Source organism: Lissotriton helveticus, chromosome 8 (assembly GCF_964261635.1).
Source record: "Lissotriton helveticus chromosome 8, aLisHel1.1, whole genome shotgun sequence".
NCBI classification, from domain to species: Eukaryota; Metazoa; Chordata; class Amphibia; order Caudata; family Salamandridae; genus Lissotriton; species Lissotriton helveticus.
The window spans coordinates 1,197,337,004-1,197,361,607 of NC_136069.1; the positions used below are offsets into that span (position 1 = coordinate 1,197,337,004).

Consider the following 24,604-nt stretch of genomic DNA (forward strand, 5'->3'; position numbering starts at 1 on the left):
ATTTTCTATTTTGGTCTTATTTATGTCATGTCACGGCAGTGTGCATTTTCAGGTAACTCTTTCATACCATCCATGATATTCATTATTTTTGCGTTGTTTATGCTTCAGGTTTTTAGGCAGCTGAAAAACAACTGGCGCAATGTTGGTTGTATTCCTGTGCCTCTGCTTAGCTGGCTCCATTGGTAAGTGCTACTTTTGAGCAAATTTATGGAATTCACTTTTTTATTCGGCGTGATAATGCCCTGTGTGCTCCATTTATTCTGAGATTCTAGCAAAAGTATCGACCCATAAAAAAAGTTTGAAAAGAGAAAGAGAAAAAATACTCACTCTCTCTGAATTGTTACAAATTGTACATAAAAGATAAAATAATATTGTATTCCTATTTATAGAGCACTTTCCTATCCTGTAAAATTCCGAAGCACTTTATGGATTCTCAAGCAAATAACTACTCAGTATTAGTTATTTATATGGAGCTTTAAAGTGTTCATGAGGTGATGACTTCCCTAAACATTTCATTACACTGGTGCACAGAATATTAGAACACTGCCCTTTTGAGAGCTTCGTTGATGACAATGAAGTAGCTCCGGGCTTATAATAGCTTCTATAAAGCCTTCTGCTCCAACAATCTAATGTTTGTCTTTCTGTTTCTCCCTTTTTTAATTCAGTACATTGTACCTGTAGGGTGGTATGGAGACGGGCGGCTCGCCACTGCCGTGCTCCCGCACCGCCAAGAGTTGTGGCTTGCCGGATTACAAGTTTTCTGTAGTCTGGCGGGAGGCATGATTGTTCCCTCTGCTGTTCTTCTATAAAAGGCAACGGTGCCTTCAAAAAAGGCACCATAATGGGAACACCTAACAAGGTTCCTTCACCGCATAGACGGTAACGTCCATGCTGTGCAGGAACTGGTGTGCATGCCCACAGGGGTGCACAAGTTGTGCCCCCATGTGCAGAGGGAGAAGGGTGTCCTGTAGGGCTCCCTTTGCTTCCTCTCTTCCAGGGTTTTCATTGCAGTGGAACCGCCATGAAAACCCTGGCGGAGAGAAACTCTTAATATGCTTGATGGGACCAAGGCGGTCTCGCCATGCATATTGCGGCCTCTGACTGCTGTGCCACCGCCAGGGAACGGCAGATTCCTTCCACTGCACAGCATCACCCGCTGCTGCATTTTTAGTAACTTTTGCGGCGCTTGAGCTAGAAAAACATTTTTTGTTTGTTAAAATCAGCAGATTATGCAGCAGATGATGGATTATGTGGTACATGCGGCAAATGTATAATGATTTGAAAATTCGTGCGGCCGGCCAATCACATAATTCTAGTTGCCCTGCAAAGGGCCTTCCACTGCACAGCATCACACGCTGCTGCATTTTTAGTAACTTTTGCAGCGTTTGAGCTAGAAACACATGTATTGTTTGTTAAAATATGCAGATTATGCAGCAGATGATGGATTATGTGGTAAATGCGGCAAATTCATAGTTACGTGAAAATCGCTGCGACCGGCCAATCACATAATTCTAGTTGCCCTGGTTATATGCAATTAGTTAGCTGTCGTCCATCAGATTTATCTGCCTCCGCCACAGAAGTAGAGACGTGCTGAAGAAAATGGCCAACAGCAGTACTCTGCTAATTTGATTAAAAAAAATTAAAGAAAATGTTGGAATTTCAGAAATGTGAATGTGCTTCCCGAACTCGTGTTGATAGAGCCCGAGCTATGTGACAACTCTTGATAGATCGGAGATCCACAATATGAGATGTTTCTTTAATGTGCAAAGTTCACAATAGGTTTAAAAGCTGATACATTTCTGCAGTTGCCAAATTCCCTAAAAACTATGCAGAAGTACACATTGTTTATATTTAATAGTTATATTTATATGTGTATATGATTTAATATGACTAGTGGATACACATATAAATAGTTTGTGTTTACATGTAACCTGAATGACAGCAGACTGTCTCAGAATATAATTATCACCCAACTCTTTTTAAATCTAATTTATTGAAGAATAGATTACGAGACAAAAGCACAAGGGGTGTACTTACCCGCTTTTTCAGCCTAAGCTCCTCATATAAACAAACTTGAGAGAAATCTACACCCGCTCGCACCAGAACGGGTGCTAAAGAAAACGGGAAAAAATATGGGGAAACAGTGCGGGATATGATAGAAAAAACACAAACACAGAATGGATAAAACCAGTGCATTAAATGGGAAAAATAAGTGCAGGTACTAAAAAGAGCTAAAGGTGTGGCGAGTGGACGGGTCTTAGGGCTGGACATGAGACGTGATGATACTTAATGGCTTCTTTACCAGTTGCAGCACATACTAAAACTCAGGAGAAACGCATTTATATATACAAAGCAGGTTAACTCATGTTACAGAAAATGAAAGCCACAAGCGATGAGATGTTACTATTTCCGTGTTTTGTAATATTTGCAGCGTCTTCATAGCGTACTGTTATTTGCTGCTGTTTGGCACAAAATGATATATTCTTGAGCGTGCACGCACACAGAAAAAAGCAAGCAGAAAGCATTCTGTACATTTCCTTTAAAATACCTCCTGAGAGTGTCCCGATTCTTTCCCTCTTTCTCTTTATTTTCTCTTTCACAAAAACATGCACACACAAGCAGGCAAACACACAGACATCAGCAGACACTCTTGCAAGACCAGTTTAACTCCTTACCTCAGATGGCTTTCTTAATTGCCTCTATCAGTGGGCTGCCTCAATTCCTGTGTTTGCACAAATGCACATCTAGTAATAATGTGATTGCCAGCACATTGCCTGCATGGACACTGGGTCAGTACCTGTGAGTACTGACCCATTTAAAGCAATAGATAAAACAGGACACATGGACCTCTCTAGAGCCTCGGGATGAGGCAGGCCACACAATCAGACAGCTTACTAAGGCAAACAGACCACAAGCACCGTGGTCCTCTATTTCACGCTAGACCCCAGTCAAGATTTTTAGCATCTCTGCGGTGACAAGCTGACAGGAGTCGAATAAAAAGTAGATTCTGCCCCCATAAACCACAAAGGGCTTGTCTGGGAACCAGTGTGAAACCACACATTTGTTTGCCAACATCTCTTTCTTCATAGCTTGCAGCTGTTTGTTCCTCATTTGTTTCCCATGGCTCAGTAGTCTCTCACAATACATTCATTTCAAGTCTCTTTTCCTGGCAGCTGCTCATGTCACCCTTAGTCTCACGGTAGGGGTTTCATTACACAAGACATATCTCAAAAAGCAAACTAAAATCACCTTGAGATCATTCAGTTAATATAATCAAGAACATCTAGATGAATTATTTGCACAGTTCTGGCAGTGTGTCACTGCATTTCACCTCCTGCCCCATTGGATCACTAGTTGCATGTTTTTAAAAAAAAATTCTCCTAATTTCAAATGTCATCTTCTTTAGTTCTCAACTTCAGCATTTTCTCTTCAAAGTTTTTATCCTTCCACTCTGTCCACTCTCCCTTCTATCTCATTCACACTAATATTCACCAAAGCACCACTATGACCAATTCTATTGGGTGTGGACCTCATGTCCTGCAGCACGTCATAACGTGGAGACTCACCATGGGTTAAGGAGGCCACTGCTTGTATACTGGTGTTCCGCTCGAGACCAGGTAATAAAGTAAGTCAGAATTCGATTTCACAAGTATGGAAAGTAGTCTTCTCCAGCGGTCATGAAGAGACATTTGCGAATATTCTTACTTCAATGAGCAGTATATGTAGCAAGTTTATTCATAAAGAATCTCTACATGACCGCTGGAGAAGACTACTTTCCATACTTGTGAAATCGAATTCTGACTTACTTTATTACCCAGTCTCGAGCGGAGCCGGGTCGGAATCATCACCGGCACCGCGACCTGTGGTTACATACCGTCTACCTACAGCCCTGCGGAGTCGCGGAAACAGTGTGGTTTCTTGCGACGAAACACGTGTCGGCTGGCTTTCTATGAACAATAAAAGAGGAACCGATACATTGGTGGACCACTTCTTCGCCCATGAATTTTGAACTTTATGTCCATTGAGACATCGTTTTGACTTGAATTTTCATATAAGTGTGCTGCAGAATTTGTTTTCATTGAATTTGATGTGTCCTCAAAACACATTTTGAGGGGTTACAGGGATTTTCCCCTTATCTGCATGCACCTTCTGCCTTACAGCATCTCTTTGTGCGTTAACCTGAGCAGTGCGCCCAGAATTTCCCTCACATCTGAAACCCTGTTGATTGTAGTTAGTGTTTGGTGCAGCTTGTTCAGAGAAAACCCTATAACTCTGAAACCAAAGGGTGAGAAGGCTAACCCTTATGTGAAATAAATGTCAAATCAAGCGCACACAACAATTTCAATGATATGGGTAATCAAGATAAAAAGTTCTCCAAGGATAAGATCACACACTAGTGTCAATTTTCATTCTTGTTTTTAATTGGTGTATGGATGTTTCTCCTGTTCAGAGGAGATCCATATAGAAGGAAACCAGCCGACACATGTTTCGTCAGTAAGGGCGTTAACCCAATGACTCTTCAGGGCTGCACTAGTGTATCAGGTTGTGTTTTCGGGGGAACTGTGATAATTCCAAACCGCTCCTGTTCGGTTTAGAAGGTTGAAGTGTGCACGGGTCTGCACAAGGAAAAGTGAATGGACCGAAAGTGTAGGTCGACAAAGGCGGGTAATGCCTGTTGTCACTATTTAAACTGCGTTTTAAGCCGTTTTGCTGAAGTGAAGGGTATTCACCGGATCCTCCCATAATTACTCCCTGAAAATGTAAATGAATCATGAGAGGCATGTTCTATGGGCCATAGGCAGGCCGTGGCTAGTGGTGAGTATCAGTGGCTGGCACTGCACAGTCACTTAGAAGTGGTGACACAAGGCCTTGGGCACTACTGCAGTCCAATTGGATAACCAAGCTCCTCTTTTGTACGGTTGATTTTCAAGCAGTGGAGAGTAATTCAAGTATTGATTGAAGCAGTAGAGAGTGATCAATCAAGGCTCACTCCATGAAGTGGTGTGGGTTTCGAGCTCAGAAACCGATTGGTACACAAAATTGCACTTAAATAATTCAGCTTCAGGAAAGAGCCATGTCATTGCAAATGAATAAGTCTCTAAACTTAGGAATGAGGTGGTAAAAATATTAACCCCTTCACTGCGGCGGCTATTCCGCCGCAATGGCGCGCCCGTGCTCGTGACGGAACCGCTCCGTCACGAGCCTCGGGCGCGCTGTGCTTGTGACGGAACGGTTCCGTCACGGCCCCGCCCGCCCAATAGAACACTCAGCGCAGGCGCGGAATTCGCGCCGCGCAGGCGCGGCGAGCGGGCCGTGACGGAACCGTTCCGTCACAAGCACAGCACAGGTGTGGCGCCGCGGCCAGGGCGACTGACGCTGGAATCTGGGGACCACGGTTCGATCCCCGGCTCCGGCGGCAGGTTAGCCCAGCACCATGTGACTCTGGGCAATAGCTCGCTTAATCTTCCCGACGGCCCCCCAGCGCCTAGAGACCCTTACGGGTGATTGTGCGCTTTACAAATGTGGACTTTACTTTACTTTACTTTCACCCAAGGCTTGTGACGGAACGGTTACGTCACAAGCATGCAAGGGGTTAACACACACAAAAAGAAGGGCAGCCTTACGGGAATACAGAGTAAGAGTCTTCAGAATGGTAGGAATAAGAGAGCCAATTAAAATGGTCTGGAACCTGGGTCAGTGACCCGGTGTAGAGGTATACTCCATTGTTGGTCAGGGGCTAGGGGTAGGCAGATGCATGGCCAGGGATGATAGTAGATATGTTAAGGAACCAGAGGTGCAGTGGTTAGTGAGAGTAGGACACTGGCAGGGAGCAGGGATAGTGAGTGGTCATGCATCTACAGAAATAAGGGCACACACTACTTCAGTGACTTAGAATATGTGGGATAAAGTACCCCCTACCGTAAATGATAAGGATATTGCAAGTTAGGAAGGCGTTCCATGAACATAAAAGGAATGAGGCTGAAGGTCAGCTTGGTAGCTTCAGACTTCTGGTTGTCTTTGTCAGATTGTCTGTGCAGTCAGTTGCATTGTCTTTTTGCATCACTAACTAAGGATTGAGCAGGTCTAACTTCCACGGTTGAAGCATCAGACCTTGTGCTCCTCACTTGCCTTTAAGTTGCACTTCCTGATATGTCTGCTTCCTTTAGGTTCTGCTGCATGGCAGGGGTGTCCAGCAGAATCTCATAGTTCGTTGCCATTATTCAGTCCCACTGTGAGTGGGGCGCATGTGAGAGGAGTACCTGATAAAAAGACACCAAGATAGGCTGGCTGTTCAGCGTCAGGGCCTGCAGAAGCCTGTGCCTGCAGCTGTTTATTAACCTCATGACCATGGCACACTTCATTTGGGACATATCACTGGCACACTCTTGGCCACAAGTGTGCAATGCATGATTGGATGCAAAACTGCAGTGTCCAGAGACACACCTGAACTGTTTATGAGCATTAATAATGTAATAGTGACCAAATAAGATAAGACAACTTAAATGGCCACCCCATGCAAGATTACCAGCATTGATCACTTCAGTGCACCATGTATTAATTTAGAAGAACATTCCATTTGGAATTCTTCTACATGGGTACTACTAGGCAGTAATTGTTGCAATGCCCCAGTCACCACACTTATATTAGTAATATTGCATGATTTATCACTCAAACATAAGCTTTACATTTACTTTGAAAAACCATTTTTCTCTAAACATCAGCTTATGAGCTATAGCAACACACACATTTTCATTGCAAAGACACACTTTTCAGTTTTGGGAGCTACTTCCAGGTAGAAGAAGCGCTATAAGGAGCTCACGAGGTACTTGCCGGACAAGCCTGGTGTAGATTCAAACAATCAAGAATGTTAGGATTTTAATTTTGCAAATGCGGTACAAATCATTTGCTATAATCTGACCCATGGCCAGTCCACAGAGAGTAAATATACGACACCACATGATCAATCAAAAATCTAAAATTTTGCATGCAGTTTGAGTTAGGTGACATTTTTTCTTTCCTCTCTTCAGGTCGCTCCACCGGAGTTGGCTGCTATGGAGATATCAAGAAGGTTGGCACAACTGGGGCTAGTTGTGCAACTGCAAGGCAAGACAAACTGGGTTATTGTGGTAGGTGCTATTTTATTCCTGATGATCATAAACTAGCAGGCACATTCTCTGCCTCGCTTCATTTGCATATGCTTTTAGTGTGCACATCTGTCAGGGGTATAAGAGAGTCACCAAATTCATCAGTCGTATGATTTTAGCAGTTCTAGTATCCTTACTTTTAAATCCCTACAGCCAATTCTGCCTTCTGTACAAATCGACTTCACAGTTTGCACAGAGACGTTACACCACAAACACATAGTCCTAAAAAGCTTGAAATGGCACTTCAATGACAAGATCATTGTCATTTCCTCTCCAGTATACCCCATAACGGGTAAGAGTCAAGCTTAATTAGCCTTGAAAGTTGGTTCCTGGTGCATATGCAAAATACCTCCAACATGTTCTAGGAAAGGGCGAGGGCTTAGCAGGTTTCAAAGCAAGACCTGGGGGCAGCCCCAAGGATATGGGACTCCGGGCAGGAGCAAAGCGAGTCAGGTGATCAGAGTCCAGATGTAAACCTTTAGGAAAGCGCATAAGATGACAAAAAACAAGGCTCAGTAGAATACCTTCAAATTATATGACCAATATACCATCGCCAAAACACTTCTGGACATGATACCTAATTACCAATATAACGATCCATTTCCCTCAAAATGTTTGAAAGAGACAAAAAACAAGGCTCAGTAGAATACCTTCAAATTATATGACCAATATACCATCGCCAAAACACTTCTGGCCATTAAACCTAATTACCAATATAACAATCCATTTCCCTCAAAATGTTTGAAAGAGATCAGCCATATCATCATTCCAATTTGGACAAAAATAATAAATGCCTCTCTTTCCCAAGGGATCCTGCCAGATTGCCTTAAAACTGGACAAGTAGTCCCCATCATCGAAAAACCTACAGCGGACCCGGCAGATCCTAATAACTTTCGCCCAGTTACCAATATCCCATTACTTGCCAAAATAATTGAGAAATGCGTGCAGAATCAATTGAGCAATCACATCGCCAATTTCACGCTATTGGACGACTGCCAGTCAGGTTTCAGAACAGGACACAGCACGGAAACAGCGATCCTACATATTGTCAATGACGCACTACAGGCCCTAGACCAGAATCAAACATGTCTGCTAGTCCTTCTTGACCTGTCATCGGCATTTGACATGGTAAATCATGAAAAACACTCCATGGGCTTGCCCCATGTGAAAGGACATATTGCTGGAGTTGCGTCACTTTAGTGACACACTCCAGCAATGCGTCACTTTTGCGCCATACAGATACGTCAGAAATACTGACGTATCTGTAACTCCTTGCGCCATAATGCTTCATACTGTAAATATGACGCATCATTGGTCTCGCAAGGAGGGTGCAGTGAAAAGTGACGCATCGCTGTTTTCACACAGCGATGCGTCACTTTTCATAAATGAGGCCCGTAATTAATAAAAACAATGGTTTGGGGTTGGAAGGGGAGGAGCACAACAGAAACGCATCTTTGGGGATGTGAGTGCTGATAGGCAGTTGGGAGAGGGCAGATAGTAGAGATAGCAAGGAAAGCCATGTGCTCCCATGCAGTGCTAAAACACAAATTAAAAATGAGTTCCATGAGATAAACAGTGGAAAGATGCATGTTATCCAATCAAAATAATGTTACAGGATCTAAGTTGGAGAGCGGTCAAAGCAGAAGCATCGAGCTGAGATAGACAAGCAAGCCATCAAATCATGTGCAAGGGTCTAACCCAATAGGTCTTCAAAAGTTGCAGGTGAGACCTAAACATAGATCGCTTTTTTATACAATTCATTTTTGAGCTAATGAATTAAATATGTGATGACAGAGTGGAGTTTTCAGATGTAAAATAGTCCATCGTACATTCCAGTGGAGGTGGAAGGATAAGCCAGGACAGCCAATACTAAGAAGGTGGGACTAAAATACTCCTAAGATTTGATTGACAATGTATCAAGCCAATGGCTCAAAGTTTATCAGCCAAAGAAGCCAATGGCAATGGTTGAACTAAAGCCCCTTGGTGTATTTAAAGAATACAATATATTCACCATGAATAGCAGATGCATCATTTAAGGTGAAACCTAAGTAAGCATTTTCATATCCTACGTGTCTGGCTTCCCTGTAATAAACAAACTAGGCATAGGGTTACACCTGTATTCTTTGCAGCTTCTCTATAATCAATCTATTTATTGATTTGTGCTTTGAAATCAAAGAACACATCAGTCTACACACTGCTGCATAGAACACCATTATTGCGTGCATTTGCCCTCGTGGAGAGGAAAGAGACTGCAGCTGCTTCACCTGTGACATAATGTTTTTGATTGTTAAATGTATCTGTCTGCATTATGCTGAGGCTCTGGCAGTATGGAACTCATTAGTGCTGCTAGAAGGTAACCACAGCTGTCTATAGCCAGAGGTGAAAACTAGCATATGTCAGAATTGAGAAAATGGGGAAAGAGGCACAGAGAAAATAAAGTTGCAGTTTAGTAGCCTCCTATATATTATTTAGATTGATGCAACAATATGTCAGGGACACATCTAACACCTATCAAGGTACAGCTATTATATGTCAGACAGTCACCACATGTCCAAGTTGAACATGAGATGCCTAATTTGAGTTTTAAATGCCTACGGTAGTCTCTGGTATCCCGCAACATTATAAGCTAACACACTCTTCACACAAGAGTTCATTCAGTGGACCTCAGTCCTACCTTCCCTCATGTAAACAGCTACAAAGATCACACAACCCACCAGAGAACAATGAGATCTTCATAGAGCTCCCTTAGTTCACCTCTACCATGGTTTGTAGTGCACTGTTAAATAATAGAAACAAGTAATCATGAATATATAACATGCACCATGATATTGGAGAACAGAGACACCCAGAATGGTTTCAAACAGCGCTTCTATTTTGAGTTGCATTATGTGTGGCGCACTAGTGTTTTGAGTACTGAGACATCACACAGCGCTCCTCTTATGAGATTTACAGTGGACCTTACAGGTGCAGTACTGAAACAAATATTTGTAGAGTACTTCTAACCAACCCGAATGCTAGTTTATCCTAATATCCCAGTACTGACACATTCACACAGCTCTTTCTTTCTTTACGTACACTTCTGGTCAGAGGCTAATGCACCAGAAAAGGAGCTTTAAGAATAAAGGCACTTTCCCCAAGGATGTGTGTGTGCAGTGTTTGTGGGGTGGTGACTTTATGTCCCAGTTCCGCTCCAATGCTAGGCTGAGAAAGGCATGGTTAGACCTGGCTGTCCGAATATCACCCTGAAGGAGTTCCACAGAGCTAGTAATTCGATGTCACAAAATATCTCTGAGAGGCTGGGGCTGTCCCCATGTAAAGACTATAACACAGTGGAAGGTGCTGTGTGGAAAGAGCTGGGCCCCAGAGGCCAATGTAATCCCAAGTCTGTGGAAGCAGTATTTCGTATTTGGCCAACGTGAAGGGATAATATATGCTATTCCTAGTGTTTCTTGAGTAATGTCCCTGAGAGGGAATCGGGAGATAGATAGCTGCCATGAACGCGAAGAGGGTGACCCCTAATCTAAATAAAGAAGAACCTCAATACCCTGAGGTCAGTGACCACATTCTGCAAAAGTAGATTAGATATAATTACAAAGTGTTGGACTTGGCCCTTTTTGCAGGGTCATTGATGCAAGTAAATCAATAGATGGACTCGAAGTCTTCAACAGGTAAGTGTTGATTTTATTGTAGAGCATAGGCAACAGCAAACACTCCCCAGCTGACCAGACTGGTAACTGCCAGATCTGGAATCCGCTGGCTAAGAGAACACATAAAGAACATTCTATAGTTCTAGAAGATAAGTGGGAATGGACACAAAGGAAGGGCAAGAACCATAAGGAAACTAAACAACATAAGCATTTACAACAGTCATCCCTAAACTCTTTGCCTTTCTCCTAGCCTTTTTTCTGACATGGTGTTGATGGTTTTAGGACTCTGGGCCCTTTAGCACTGCTGTCCTGTGCTCTCTGTGTGAAATATGGTAAGATTGTGGTATCTCATATACCGAAGGCTGGTAAATTAAATGCTACTGCTGGGCTTGCAGCGCTGATTGCACCACCCACCAAAGTAGCCTTGCAAACCTATCTCAGGCCTCTGCCATTGCAGGGCCTGTGTGCGCAGTGTCAATGCCGCTGTGACGTGGCACCTAAAGTGTGTGCCATGTCTGTGACCCCCTATTTACTGCATGTCAGTCACCCCTAAGGTAGGCCTTAGCTAGACCTATGGGCAGGGTGCATTGTAGGTAAAAGATAGGACATGTACCTTAAGTGTGTGACATGTCCTGGAAGTGACAAACAGCCATTTTGGTTTCTCACTACTGTGGGGCTGCCCTCCCATAGTAATTCCTTGGGGATTCCCTGATAAGAGTTTCAGTGGTAAATCCTGATGTGAGAGGCACAGCGTGGTCATGTTTAGAATGTTTGTAATAGTGATAACAAATGCTCCGCAATGGTGTCCGCAGATTTATTATGAATATTTTAGAAATGCCACTTTTAGAAGGTGGCATTTCTGTGTGCTATGTGTCTGCCTGCCTGATGTGACTTGCATGTCTGGCTTTTGAGTGACAGGGGCTGGGAGGTGTGTGTGGCTCCAGGAGAGGCAGGGTGAGTCAGTGCTAGGCTGAATGGGACATCTGTATTTGGAGTAGTGGGAGGAGAAGTCCCTGGTCCTTTATTAGGATTGTGCCTGCCCCAGTGAATGCTGGCTCTGCCCCCCTGTAGTGTGTCAGATGACGAGGCCCCACCTAACAATGGAGAAGAGGAGAGTTGCATCTGGTTCCCCCAATTCCCTGTACTGCAGACAATGGAAATGTTAATATAAATGTAGGGACTGTGACCCCATGTAAAAGTGCTGTTTCGGGACTTGCTGGGGGCTTGCTGCCACTGGGGGAGCAGGAGGAACCGCCATGAGGGCTTGCCGCCCTGCTGCAGGGCCCTGTGTGCTGGCCTCCCTGGGCCCAGCTATGCCCCATGGACCTAGGACTATGCTTTGGACTTTGTGCTCCTAGCGCCTCATGAGCGCTCTGAATTTGCATTCCAGAAAGGAGCATTGTGAGGGTCTGCAGCCCTGCACGGAGAGAGAGGAAATCCCTGGTGTAGGTATTCCCCCGAGTTGCAGCAAGGAGCGGGTGCCCACCCTCTTGGCGTGCTGTGGTGGGATCCCACCCTGCAGTTTGGTGCCTCCGTGAAACGGGTGCCTACCCCGCTTAATGTCTATCTAAGCAGTGGATGTCCACCCCGCATTGTGTGCTTTGCAGGAGCCCACCCCATTGTTTGGTGCCTCCTTCAAGTGTGTGCCTACCCCAGTTTATGCCTATCTAAGTAGCGAGTGCCCACCCTGCATTGTGTGCTTCGCGGGAGCCCACCCCGCACTTTAAAAATAGCTGGAAGAGCTGGTTGAGGGCGGGGCGAAGCGGAAGAGGCGGCGTGGCTGAAGCGGAAGAGGCAGCGGAGCTGACCGGAAGCCAGCATCTGGCCCGAGTGGGGCTCCCATGAGCTGTTGGGAGCCCCGGTGCCGAAGGTAGAACCAAGAGGAGAATCCAAGCGGGAGCCCACTCCGCAGAGGAAGGTGCCGGAAGAAGAGCGGGAGCCAACCCCGCCTCCCTGCACACTGAGAGCCTGCAGAGCCTGGTGAGTGGGGCTTTAATGTGCACATAGAGAGGAGACTTCCCCCCCAGCAGAAAGCCCGTTGAGTGCGGATGGCTGGGGAGGGAGCAAGATAGAAGCACCATGCTGGTGCCTATTTCCTGAGCGGCCCTGCCTGATAGAGGGCTGCTCCAATGTTGGGGCACTTCTGTTTTCACTCTCAAACAAGAAGAGGTGTCGAGGCACATTGTCGGTGCCCTCCCCTTGTGGTTGCTTCGCCAGAGCGGGCCCCAGGGCCTCCTGATTTATTTGCAACAGCTGCCCCACCTGACAGAGGGCAGCTGCAATGATGGGGGCATTTTGTGATAGAGTCCTAGTGGGGCTGGAGAGGGACAGTGGTGCCCGGCCCTTAGCTCATTCACAGCTGCGCCACACCAGCGAGGGCAGCTGCAACATTTTGCACATTTGTTTTAGAATGTCCCAGTGGGGACCCACCCAGATGGCACGGTGAATGCCCATGCTTACTGTTCATCACAGCTGCACAGCAATTAGTGGCAGCTGCCACGTTTCGGCCTGTGCAATTGCGCACTTTGGGATTCTGCTGCATTGGCAGCCAAGCATTCTGGACAAAGGGCGTTTAGGGCCCAGGTGAAAGGCCAGATGGCCTGGGGTCATTCAGGGTGAGATTGGTAGAGTGCCAGGCACTACAATGCTACACAGTGTGTTTTATGCCTCATGTGAATGTGATTGCATAATGTGATTTATGTGATGTGATTTCTGCACCCTGATTTATGCCTCTAATGATGTTTATGGTTATTAGGTTATTGCATACTGTGTGTATGCTATTGAAGCCGAATGTGTAATGTGTTTATGCTGATGAGGTTTGGGCCTAATGTGGATATGCCTAATGTCATACTATGATATTTTAGGATGGTGTCTAATGCAAATGTGGTAATGCTTAGGTAATTATCATAACATATGGGGGTGGGCTGCACACCGTCTTTCATCAAATTCCTCCTCTTTCTCGTTGTGTCGTTTAAAAAAGCGTGCTCAATGGTAGCGTGCCCAGCTCCTGGGCACGTATAAACATTAAGTCACTGTAAAGGGACACTGTGTCGGTGTCCCAAACCAAGGCACTGTTGCTAGTGCAAATGCAACCATTTTTTGGCTTTTTTTTCATCTTCTTCCGCTTAAATCAATTATATACCATGAATTATATTCTTCAACCATCTATAATCATGATTCATCCACGGGCAAGGGGATGCCAATTTACTTAGATTTCTCATATCCTTGATGGGCCATCCGAGCCTCTTCATTCAAAAATACGTACTAGAGGCGTTTTTCATCATAAGCAGTTTATTAAAAAACCCAATGCATTTCTGGCCTCCAGGGGCCCTTCGTCAGGGGTAACTGTAAAATTAATTAAAGATATATTAACATACATTGCGCTACTGGTTGAACTAATCAATTGTCACATTGTCTCATTTTATTTATTTAGGAACAACTAACATGTAATTCATAAGTGTTATGCACTCTATCTGTAGAATATAAATGTATTCTTTTATATCAATTTTATGGCAACTTCTAATTCATTACTTGCAGTTACATGATCGCCTGTGTACAAAGATATCCTCACAGTGTAACTCCCCTGGTCAACACATCTCTTTTCCCCTAAATGTCGTTACAAGTCTTCACATTATCCTGCTACTACATTGTTAGAGGGACTATCCTAAGCAACTGGTGTTCCCGTGATTAAAAAAACGCACTAGCCGCCTTTTCATTGCACTTCGTTACATACAATCAAATGGTTACGTAATCCATTTTATATTTTAAATTTCTATACAATCTTCCACTGTTGATTACCGTGTCTGAGTCTAAATCTCGATGAAACACTATAACTCGAGCGGCTGAGCATTCATAAGACATACTGCATTCCCTCCCCCAATTCTCTCATCGCTTTCCTAGATCACGTACCTGCTACAAAATTGTCGACCTCTTAACCTGACCATGGTGAGACTAACCCTTGGCGCGCTCCGCGCTTTGCATTTAAACACCTCATTTGCCCCTCCTCCAACAGCTAACCTCCCATTAACGCGATCACATTCACATGTGTATAACTCCAATCAAACAGGGTCTCCCCCGCTACTCCAACACCCAAGTTGCACCATAAAGTACTCTGCTCCTTCCGTGACCTTAATAAATGACATTGTCAGTGTTCACAAAACCAACTCTACTGTACTTCCGTATATAAACAAATGTTTAATTAACTCTAAAATTGTTCATGCCGAGAGCATTGTCATTGTATGTCAAACAAACTAATTTCCAAGAAACTTCTGACGTATCTGAAAATAAACGTGCCGAATGAAAACCGGTGTTTACGCCTTGCTCGTGGTTTAGAACTGTTCAATCTTCTGTGAAATTCTGTTTGTCCAATTTTTGTGGGTGCTAGCCCCATGGAGCCGATACTTTGAAACAACATATGGGGGTGGGCTGCACACCGTCTTTCATCAAATTCCTCCTCTTTCTCGTTGTGTCGTTTAAAAAAGCGTGCTCAATGGTAGCGTGCCCAGCTCCTGGGCACGTATAAACATTAAGTCACTGTAAAGGGACACTGTGTCGGTGTCCCAAACCAAGGCACTGTTGCTAGTGCAAATGCAACCATTTTTTGGCTTTTTTTTCATCTTCTTCCGCTTAAATCAATTATATACCATGAAGGAGCACGCTTTTTTAAACGACACAACGAGAAAGAGGAGGAATTTGATGAAAGACGGTGTGCAGCCCACCCCCATATGTTGTTTCAAAGTATCGGCTCCATGGGGCTAGCACCCACAAAAATTGGACAAACAGAATTTCACAGAAGATTGAACAGTTCTAAACCACGAGCAAGGCGTAAACACCGGTTTTCATTCGGCACGTTTATTTTCAGATACGTCAGAAGTTTCTTGGAAATTAGTTTGTTTGACATACAATGACAATGCTCTCGGCATGAACAATTTTAGAGTTAATTAAACATTTGTTTATATACGGAAGTACAGTAGAGTTGGTTTTGTGAACACTGACAATGTCATTTATTAAGGTCACGGAAGGAGCAGAGTACTTTATGGTGCAACTTGGGAGTTGGAGTAGCGGGGGAGACCCTGTTTGATTGGAGTTATACACATGTGAATGTGATCGCGTTAATGGGAGGTTAGCTGTTGGAGGAGGGGCAAATGAGGTGTTTAAATGCAAAGCGCGGAGCGCGCCAAGGGTTAGTCTCACCATGGTCAGGTTAAGAGGTCGACAATTTTGTAGCAGGTACGTGATCTAGGAAAGCGATGAGAGAATTGGGGGGAGGGAATGCAGTATGTCTTATGAATGCTCAGCCGCTCGAGTTATAGTGTTTCATCGAGATTTAGACTCAGACACGGTAATCAACAGTGGAAGATTGTATAGAAATTTAAAATATAAAATGGATTACGTAACCATTTGATTGTATGTAACGAAGTGCAATGAAAAGGCGGCTAGTGCGTTTTTTTAATCACGGGAACACCAGTTGCTTAGGATAGTCCCTCTAACAATGTAGTAGCAGGATAATGTGAAGACTTGTAACGACATTTAGGGGAAAAGAGATGTGTTGACCAGGGGAGTTACACTGTGAGGATATCTTTGTACACAGGCGATCATGTAACTGCAAGTAATGAATTAGAAGTTGCCATAAAATTGATATAAAAGAATACATTTATATTCTACAGATAGAGTGCATAACACTTATGAATTACATGTTAGTTGTTCCTAAATAAATAAAATGAGACAATGTGACAATTGATTAGTTCAACCAGTAGCGCAATGTATGTTAATATATCTTTAATTAATTTTACAGTTACCCCTGACGAAGGGCCCCTGGAGGCCAGAAATGCATTGGGTTTTTTAATAAACTGCTTATGATGAAAAACGCCTCTAGTACGTATTTTTGAATGAAGAGGCTCGGATGGCCCATCAAGGATATGAGAAATCTAAGTAAATTGGCATCCCCTTGCCCGTGGATGAATCATGATTATAGATGGTTGAAGAATATAATTCATGGTATATAATTGATTTAAGCGGAAGAAGATTAAATAAAAAGTCAAAAAATGGTTGCATTTGCACTAGCAACAGTGCCTTGGTTTGGGACACCGACACAGTGTCCCTTTACAGTAGGTAATTATCATACCAGTAGTTACTGGTTTTATTTTACATTTACTTACCTGTTCGGAAGGTTCTGACCCTGGTTGGATTGGCCTGGTCCTTTATATAATCCCCTGTTAATATTGCCTAGTGCCAGTTGGCACAGTGTAAATGTGTGATTATGTTTCTAATGTGTTTATGATAATACAAAGGCTATTCTTTCTATAACATTAAGTGGAGTTCCTTTTTTTGTGGTGTGCCTAGTGTGTTGCTGCTGTGTGTGTGTGTTGAGCAAACGCTTTACCCATTGCCTCTGGGATAAGCCTAACTGCTTGTGCCAAGCTACCAAGGGGCAGAGCAGGGGTTATCTTCAGCGTGTAACTCTCTTGCCCTGACTAGAGTGGTGGTTTCTGCCTGGCTTTGGCGCAAGCCCTAGCCAACCAGAAATCCTATTCCTACCACACAGAATCTTGCATAATTCTGCAGTAAATCTACGTAATTATTCTATACAGCAAATTACGTGAGTTACGTCCACCCCTAATCTCTGGGCTGCACTATTCCACACTGGCCAGGATGAAGATGGCAAGGAGTCTGTGAATATGCTGAGGTGGGAAGTGTGGCTTCACTCATCTGCCTGCTAGATCAGAACCCTGCTCTTTGCTGCTTGTTTTTTTTATTTCTTCCAACTGGTACAGGGAAGAAAAGCTCCCATATTTTGCTTCCACTAGCAGCTCCTGAACAGCAGATAGGAGGCTGCTGAGGTAGTAAGGAAGGGACAATGGGTCAAAGTTCCTGCACACTGTGCCTTCTTGAAAACCAGGGTACCCTCTTATTTACTGGTGAGATGTTGGATATTGAATAATGGTAAATAGAAAGGGTTAAAAGAACTCAGCCAGCCTCTACCTTCTGTTTTGCTGCAACTCTCCTGCATCCTCTGAAGCTATCGATCCCAATAGGAAAGCCTGAGGTAACAGCAGCTGTGGCCATACCTGTCTGAGCTACAGGCAGTAACCCACTGTGAACTGCTTATAGAAGTGAGCCAGGCAGTAAATTCAGCTTCCTGTATGCTGTGGTAGTAGGGAGGAGTAGGGTGACCAACTTGCATAGATTCAAATTCAGGACAGTGAGCATAAAAATTTAGAACAAAGGGTCAAAATTCAGGACATAAATTCAGGACTGAAGGTCAAAATTCAGGACACAATTTCGGGACCAAAGGTATGTTTTACAGACACATAGAGGATGTCGCGCAATAGTACATAAGTAAGCAAATAGACAACCAACATAAGTAGACGACAAAATAAGTTTATATTAGGTTGAGACAATCATAAACTTCCCTCTCTGTCACCGCTTTTGGCTATTTTGGCACCCTTTAGCCCCCTCCCCACAGCTGCATCATGGTGATTATTCTGCTGTGTTCATTTGTTATTCTGCGTTATGCTGACCTGTGAGCCACAGATCAAAGACAGAAAGGGCCAGGAAAAACGTATCTGACCCCCCCTTGTGACACCCCCACTTAATCAGATATAGCGGGTGCTTCCCTAACCCTTTGGACCATTGTAATTCTTTATGTGATAATCATCCACAATCAGAATGACAATGGGCCTGTCCTCAGACTGAGCGAGATCGGGAAGGGGCTGCTGCAGCCTCATGTGTTCAAAAGATAAGTGCGAGCTGCCTGGGATTGTGGCAGGGGAACAGCACAGCTTGCTGCCATCCCCAAAATTACAGACAAAAGGCATCCGTGCATGGAAGAAATCCTCATGGACAACGGACAAGAGGTCCAAATAATGGGCAGTCTGTGAAATTTACGGACGGTTGGGCACCCTAGGGAGTAGACAGGTGGATTTCACCAGTCGGGAATCTATCAGTGGGATGTGGCAGGCAGGGAGATTTCCTCAATGAAGAGCTGAAAACGTGAGGTATGTTGGAATAGGATTCCCCCCAACTGGAATGTTCGAGATGGAAAGCATGTGTAAAGAAAGAGGACTGGAAAAGTACCGCCCCCTATGTGTGGTGGATGTTGGCATAGATAAGGCAGGACACACACCCAGGAGTAAGCTGCTTATGGAAGGAAGGGGGAGGGGTGGGAGTTTCCATGGAGAGAGTTGCCAGTAGGAGAGAGCGTGTATGAAGCTTTCCAAAGAAAGGAGCTGATGTTGGCAGAAAGCAGGCACGAAACATTGCCTCATAGGCCACTGCAGGTGATGGAAATGAAAATGGGTAGGGGGACTTACCTCCCAGTAACCTTCCCTGACTGCCTTGCACATCCCGAATCCTGCAGCCACACGCTGGTCATTGTTTTAGCGAATGCTGGTGCAGCCAGTATCATGGGGTGATTGACTGTTCCATGTTTTCATGCTCCTGCCATTGGATCACGAATTCTGCCTCAGGAAAATGTCAATTATCTAAACAAATTGCCAACAATAATCTTTACTATTTTACTTTATTCACCACAGGGGTCCGTGCATCCCAACAGATGGCAGCGACTGACCTGGTAAAGATGAACAAATTCAAAGCAATGATGAAGGCGGTAGGCAAGAAGTTGTGCGTGGATCCGGCTCTCATTGCTGCACTCGCTTCTCGTGAATCCCGTGCTGGCTCTGCCCTCAGGAACGGATACGGTGATGGAGGAAATGGATTTGGTTTGCTGCAGGTCAGAAATCAAAAGAGCACTGAGAAGGGATCCGATATGTATCCCTTGTTGAGCATCTAATCGCCAAAAGTGTGTCTGAACTGGTCATACAGATACATAGTACCAATGTTGCTTTGTATTTTAGGTTGACAAACGCTACCACAAACCCAGAGGTGCTTGGAACAGTCAAGAACACATTACCCAGGCTATAGAGATTCTGGTCAGCATGATCAAGGCAATATCTAAGAAGTTTCCGAAGTGGTCGGTGGAGCAGAAATTGAAAGGTCTGTATCAATATGTGAGGACTTGCTTCCCCACTGCTCACCTTCGGCCTCACTCCAAATCCACTACCCACCTCTGGCATCTAGGAGTGAGAACATTCATGAAATGTGTATTTTCTAAGGAATAAGCTCCACACCAACCCTCCAATATGAAAGATATTTTACCTTTATATGTTGTGACACAATCATTTTCCAGGTCCTGAGGCAGTGATTGGGGTGAAGTACATTTGGTGCCTCATTTATGAGGTTTTGGAGCAGGGCAGCACCACAACAAATCTTCCTGCACTGCCCTGCATCAAAAGAAAAGTGCAGGAATGCGCTGTATCTATTAGATACAGAGCATTCCTGGTCTTTTCCCCTGCGCTGGCTCAAAATAGGCTGCCATGCGCCAACGCAGGCACCCTTGCCCCATGTTGCAAGGGTGCCTGAGTTACGGGGATGATCTATTTTGTGCAGGAAGGGAAACCTTTCTGCACAAAATCAATCAATGGAGTCAATGTCCTCCTTCTATGTGTGCTGCAGAATGCAGCACACATAGAAAGAGGAAAAAACAAGTAGAAATAAGGACATTTCTCTTCGTTGCAGCTCCCTAAGGCGACCCCTGGGGAATGTTTCAGATTCCATGGGTGTTGCATGGGAACACTCACACCAACACCAATGGAACGCACCCTTTCACTCTGTATTCTGCGTAAAAGGGGCACCTATTTCCAAGGCATGCAAAGTGGCTTTGCATGACCTTGTAAATATGATGCTGCACATTGAGCCAACGCAGCATCAAAAAAGTTATGCTCCAGAGGCGCAAACGTGCAACTAGAGCCTCGTAAATGAGCAAGGATGAGAAAGCAGTAGAGACACATTTCCTAATAATGACCTAATGCTGCTGACCTGCCCTGCACTGGCACAGGTTGCTTAACACCATGCACACACCTTTACACCATTGGGGAACAGGTGTCGGTATGATGTCTAACATAGGTTTTGTACTAAAAACACACCTTTCCTGTGCACAATCCTAAGCATAGACAATTTTTATAATTTCACACAAATTGGATGTGTTGATGTGCTCTGTAAAGTGCTTCACACATGCAATATGTGAAATGTTTGGAGAAATAAAAACATTTCTCCAAGTTTCCACCTGCCTCACAGATGTGTTATTTTTTTTACACAAAGCATGACCTGGCTGCCTTAGTAGATCGGGCTTACCATCAAAGCCCATAGGTGCTTGTGCTGCAATGATCACTTCCCACCCATCTAACACCCCCTTGATGTAAAGTCGGGCGAAGCAGGGCAAAATGTTATTTGCCTTAAGAAAAGGGTCTCTTTTCAGTGCTGTGAACTAAATCCCTTTCCAGACTTTGCACTACTGTGCCTTCCTTAGCGTGACTTTTTGCAGGGGCACATGAGCAGAGTAAATGTTCCCCATGCTCACACATTCATCATGACTCCTTTTAACTGATGTCTGCAGTCAATGCATTTTGTCCCCATCTGCAGCTAGTCTTGCCCTGTGATGTGAAGACATCCTGCTGCCCAGCCAGACAAACTCCAACTCCCCATTGCCTCACAGAATTTAAGGCTCAAAATTCTGCTTTACCTAGGCAGGATTCCACAGTTCTTAGGCATAATACCTGCCATGTGTTTTATATTTAGCCATTCTGGAATAGCCAAGATCTGGTAAGTGAAAAATAATTCCTGTAAAATGGTCAGGATTCTTTAGTAACATCACAAAATAAAATGGTGGACTAAGTGTTGAAACTTTTCAAATCTCAACTCCAGTCACAGATCTGTGTTTAATCCATTGCTATTTTGCTCACCACACCACCCCAGTTTGGACTCAAGCCATATGCAAATCAGTTTTGACCCTTCTTCCCATGGGAAAAATCCAGCCCGCACGGCCCAGGCAGGTCCTCCCTGGACTGGAAAGAAGCATCTTGGGACCGGTTCCAGGGTATCACCCCTAATCAGCCAGGCTAGCTTGAATCCAGGGGTACAGCTAGCAAGAGACCCACATCTGGGCATACCCTTAGCCACTTAGGGTGCACATAGCAACACCACAAAATAAAATGATGGATGGAGTGTTGAAACTTTTCAAGCACTCATCTGAGTCGCAGATCTGAGTTTAATCCATCAATATTTTGCTAGCCACATCATTCCAGTTTGGACCCAGTCGTATGCAAATCAGCCTTGACCCTGATCCCCTTGGGAACAGTCCAGTCCGAACTGCCAAGTCCTCCCTGGAATGGAAACAAGCATCCTGGGACTGGTTTCAGGCTATCACCCCTCATCAGCCAGCCTCATCATCTTGTTGTATTTAAATAGGATTCTTCAGTAACAGGGAAATTATCTTTCTATTCGCTCCAATCATCATTCTGGGATGATTTAGAGAACCCTCGGGTACTTTTTAATTGCTTTTCTTTGTACGTGATTGCTATTTTAGGTTTATGTTTCAGTAAACAAAAAATACCAGCAATTTGACTGCTTTTCCAGATATTTGTACTGGTCTGGACTGGAAAATACAGTTAAGGCTTGTAAAAAAGCAACAAGGTGAAACCCCTAACTCCCACGTGACCACCCTATGCATTAACTCTTACTCACCACAAGCCTCTGACTTTGCTCTGACTGCACATAGGGTCCATTGCTATGTACTCTGTAAGTATAGTAAAGAGCTACACACCAAATGCATCATCTTTCGTAACTGCAATGAACACTGTAAAACCTTCCTAAGACTTAGGAACAGTGTCAGACTGGGACAGAAAAGAGGTCCACGCACCAATATAAAAATCAGCCCCTGTTATTGAATTTGAAAGCTTAAATAGTGTTCCACAACTTTAAATCAAGGCGGTTTTGAACTTGTAAAGGCCTGTTGTATAGGTGTGTTGCAGGATATGAAAAAAACATGCATTTGTGCGTGCTGTAGGCAATGTTTATGGTTTTATCCTGGAAATCAACAGTAAGACGGACTCACCAAACTATAAACAGTCCTACTACCAGCCAAAAAGCAGCCCACACACTGACCTGTCAGACCAGTCCTTCTGGCACTGCCAGATGTCCCTAAAGACCAATCTAACCCTGCATAGGAATCCCCCCAAGATGTAAGGAATCCCCAGACACTTTAATCTGAGTAAGACCAATATTGTGTCCTTAAAATGGAATGATCATTTAAGCCTCCTGCAGTGAGAACAAGGCTGAAGGCAGGAGTTCTCAAATGTAAGAGTGTGCATTGAGGTGTTAGAAGACAAGTTAACGAATCAGAGCTCCTTACACAGAAAGTAAATGAAGCAAATGTATATTCAACAATGCATCCTTTGTTTTAAATAAACTCTCAACAAGACAACCACCAATTTGGAAATTGTGGTAAGGTGATCTCAACTTAATCATCAGGCACGAAGGCTTTGGAAGTTTTAGTCACCTGATTACCTTCAGCCAGTTAAGATGTGAAATTGGAACAGAAGTCTTCATATTTCTAGTACATGTGGAGAGTCTGGGTGAACAGTGTCACTAAAGAGGTCTCAGATATAATGAATGAATATATTACTATCAAATGCACCCGTAAATAGTTGCCAGAATTTACAAGATTCCTTAATTAGTTGCTAGATTTACTTAACTCTCTAGTTTTTAGGCACCAAACCTTCTTGGAACTTACAATGCCAGCCAAAGAGGGATAGAACTCTAGTGATACATAATCAGAGAGCCCGTCATATGTTTCCAGCAGTCATGTCCAGTGACGGACGGTGCAGGTAAGAGCGTTGGGAGAAGGTGGGGGGAGATGACAGACGAGGAGGAGGGAAAATTAAATTAAAAAAGAAGAAAACCACCTACCTTGCACTTGCCACATCGTGGACTCTGCAACGCGGCGAGCTCAAGTTAAGTGTATTTCTTTTTCTTACATTTTATTTCCCCTCGTCATCGTTTGTCAACCTCCCTACCCTGCCCTCCGCTCTTGCCTGAACCGGCCGTAACTGGTCATGTCTTCTCCAAAGGTGGTGGACACCAAGCTCAATCTATGTAAGGAATATCCCTTTGAAATAAATTCTATCAATTACATCATGGCAGAGGGTCCATAGTTCTGAATGAAACAACATGTGGAATGTTATTACATTTTATTAACCACCCACTCTTGTGTCTCCCATACAAGCTTAGGCAAAATCAATGCAGACTCCCCTATTCGCACAGGGATGGCACTTTAAGGATTGGGGAGCGTTGACACAAATTCTAGCAGGATATCAGCAGGCTGCAGTCTTTCCTGGTGCCATTCCGCCTTCCCTCCTGCTTCCACCACAGTCTGGGACCTTTTAAAGGTGAAAGCTCCTCCACCCTCTCACAGTAATCCAGCTAGGAGGTGCAGTGGCTGTGCTGGGTGCCTGTCCTAGGATTCAGATTACTGGTCTTCCCTGCAGCAGTGCAATTCCTGTCCCGACACACAGGCACCCTGAAAGCTAATATGAAGAAGTTGTAAATCCTTTCTAATCACACAGGGGAAACGATAATATCAGGAGCAAGCGATTAACGTTTTTCCTTAGGTCTCACCTAGGCAGTGCGCATGCGCTGCTCTAGGAGATGACCTTTTGGAATTGGTCTGCCCTTTTCAAGCACTCGTGCTTGTGCTGGCATCCACCTTGCAGGAGCGAGCAGAGGCGCGCAGGGGCCATGTGTGTGCAATTAGCGTGGCCGCGCTTGTTATAAACTTGTAAATTACTCCACTGTGGCATTAGCCTTTCCACAAACTGCTTTGCACGTAGATGCTAAGTTAGCAGAAGTTCTAGGATGCACCCCTGATGCTGCACTGAGCTGTATGCACAAAACGTAGGTACAGAAGACTTACGGTAT

At 44.3% G+C, this 24,604-nt stretch overlaps 1 protein-coding gene across 2 annotated transcripts in view; it reads left to right on the forward strand.

Moving 5' to 3' along the window:
• The window catches only part of LOC144771924 (lysozyme g-like), a 33,649-nt gene that overhangs the window by 6,554 nt on the left and 2,491 nt on the right, over positions 1-24,604 (forward strand). For both annotated transcript variants that reach the window (XM_078656161.1, XM_078656159.1), the window contains exons 2-5: positions 109-182; positions 7,029-7,127; positions 19,327-19,523; positions 19,648-19,786. In XM_078656161.1, coding sequence (XP_078512287.1) covers positions 140-182; positions 7,029-7,127; positions 19,327-19,523; positions 19,648-19,786 — 478 coding nt within the window. In that variant the 5' untranslated portion in view covers positions 109-139. The remainder of the gene's footprint in view (positions 1-108; positions 183-7,028; positions 7,128-19,326; positions 19,524-19,647; positions 19,787-24,604) is intronic.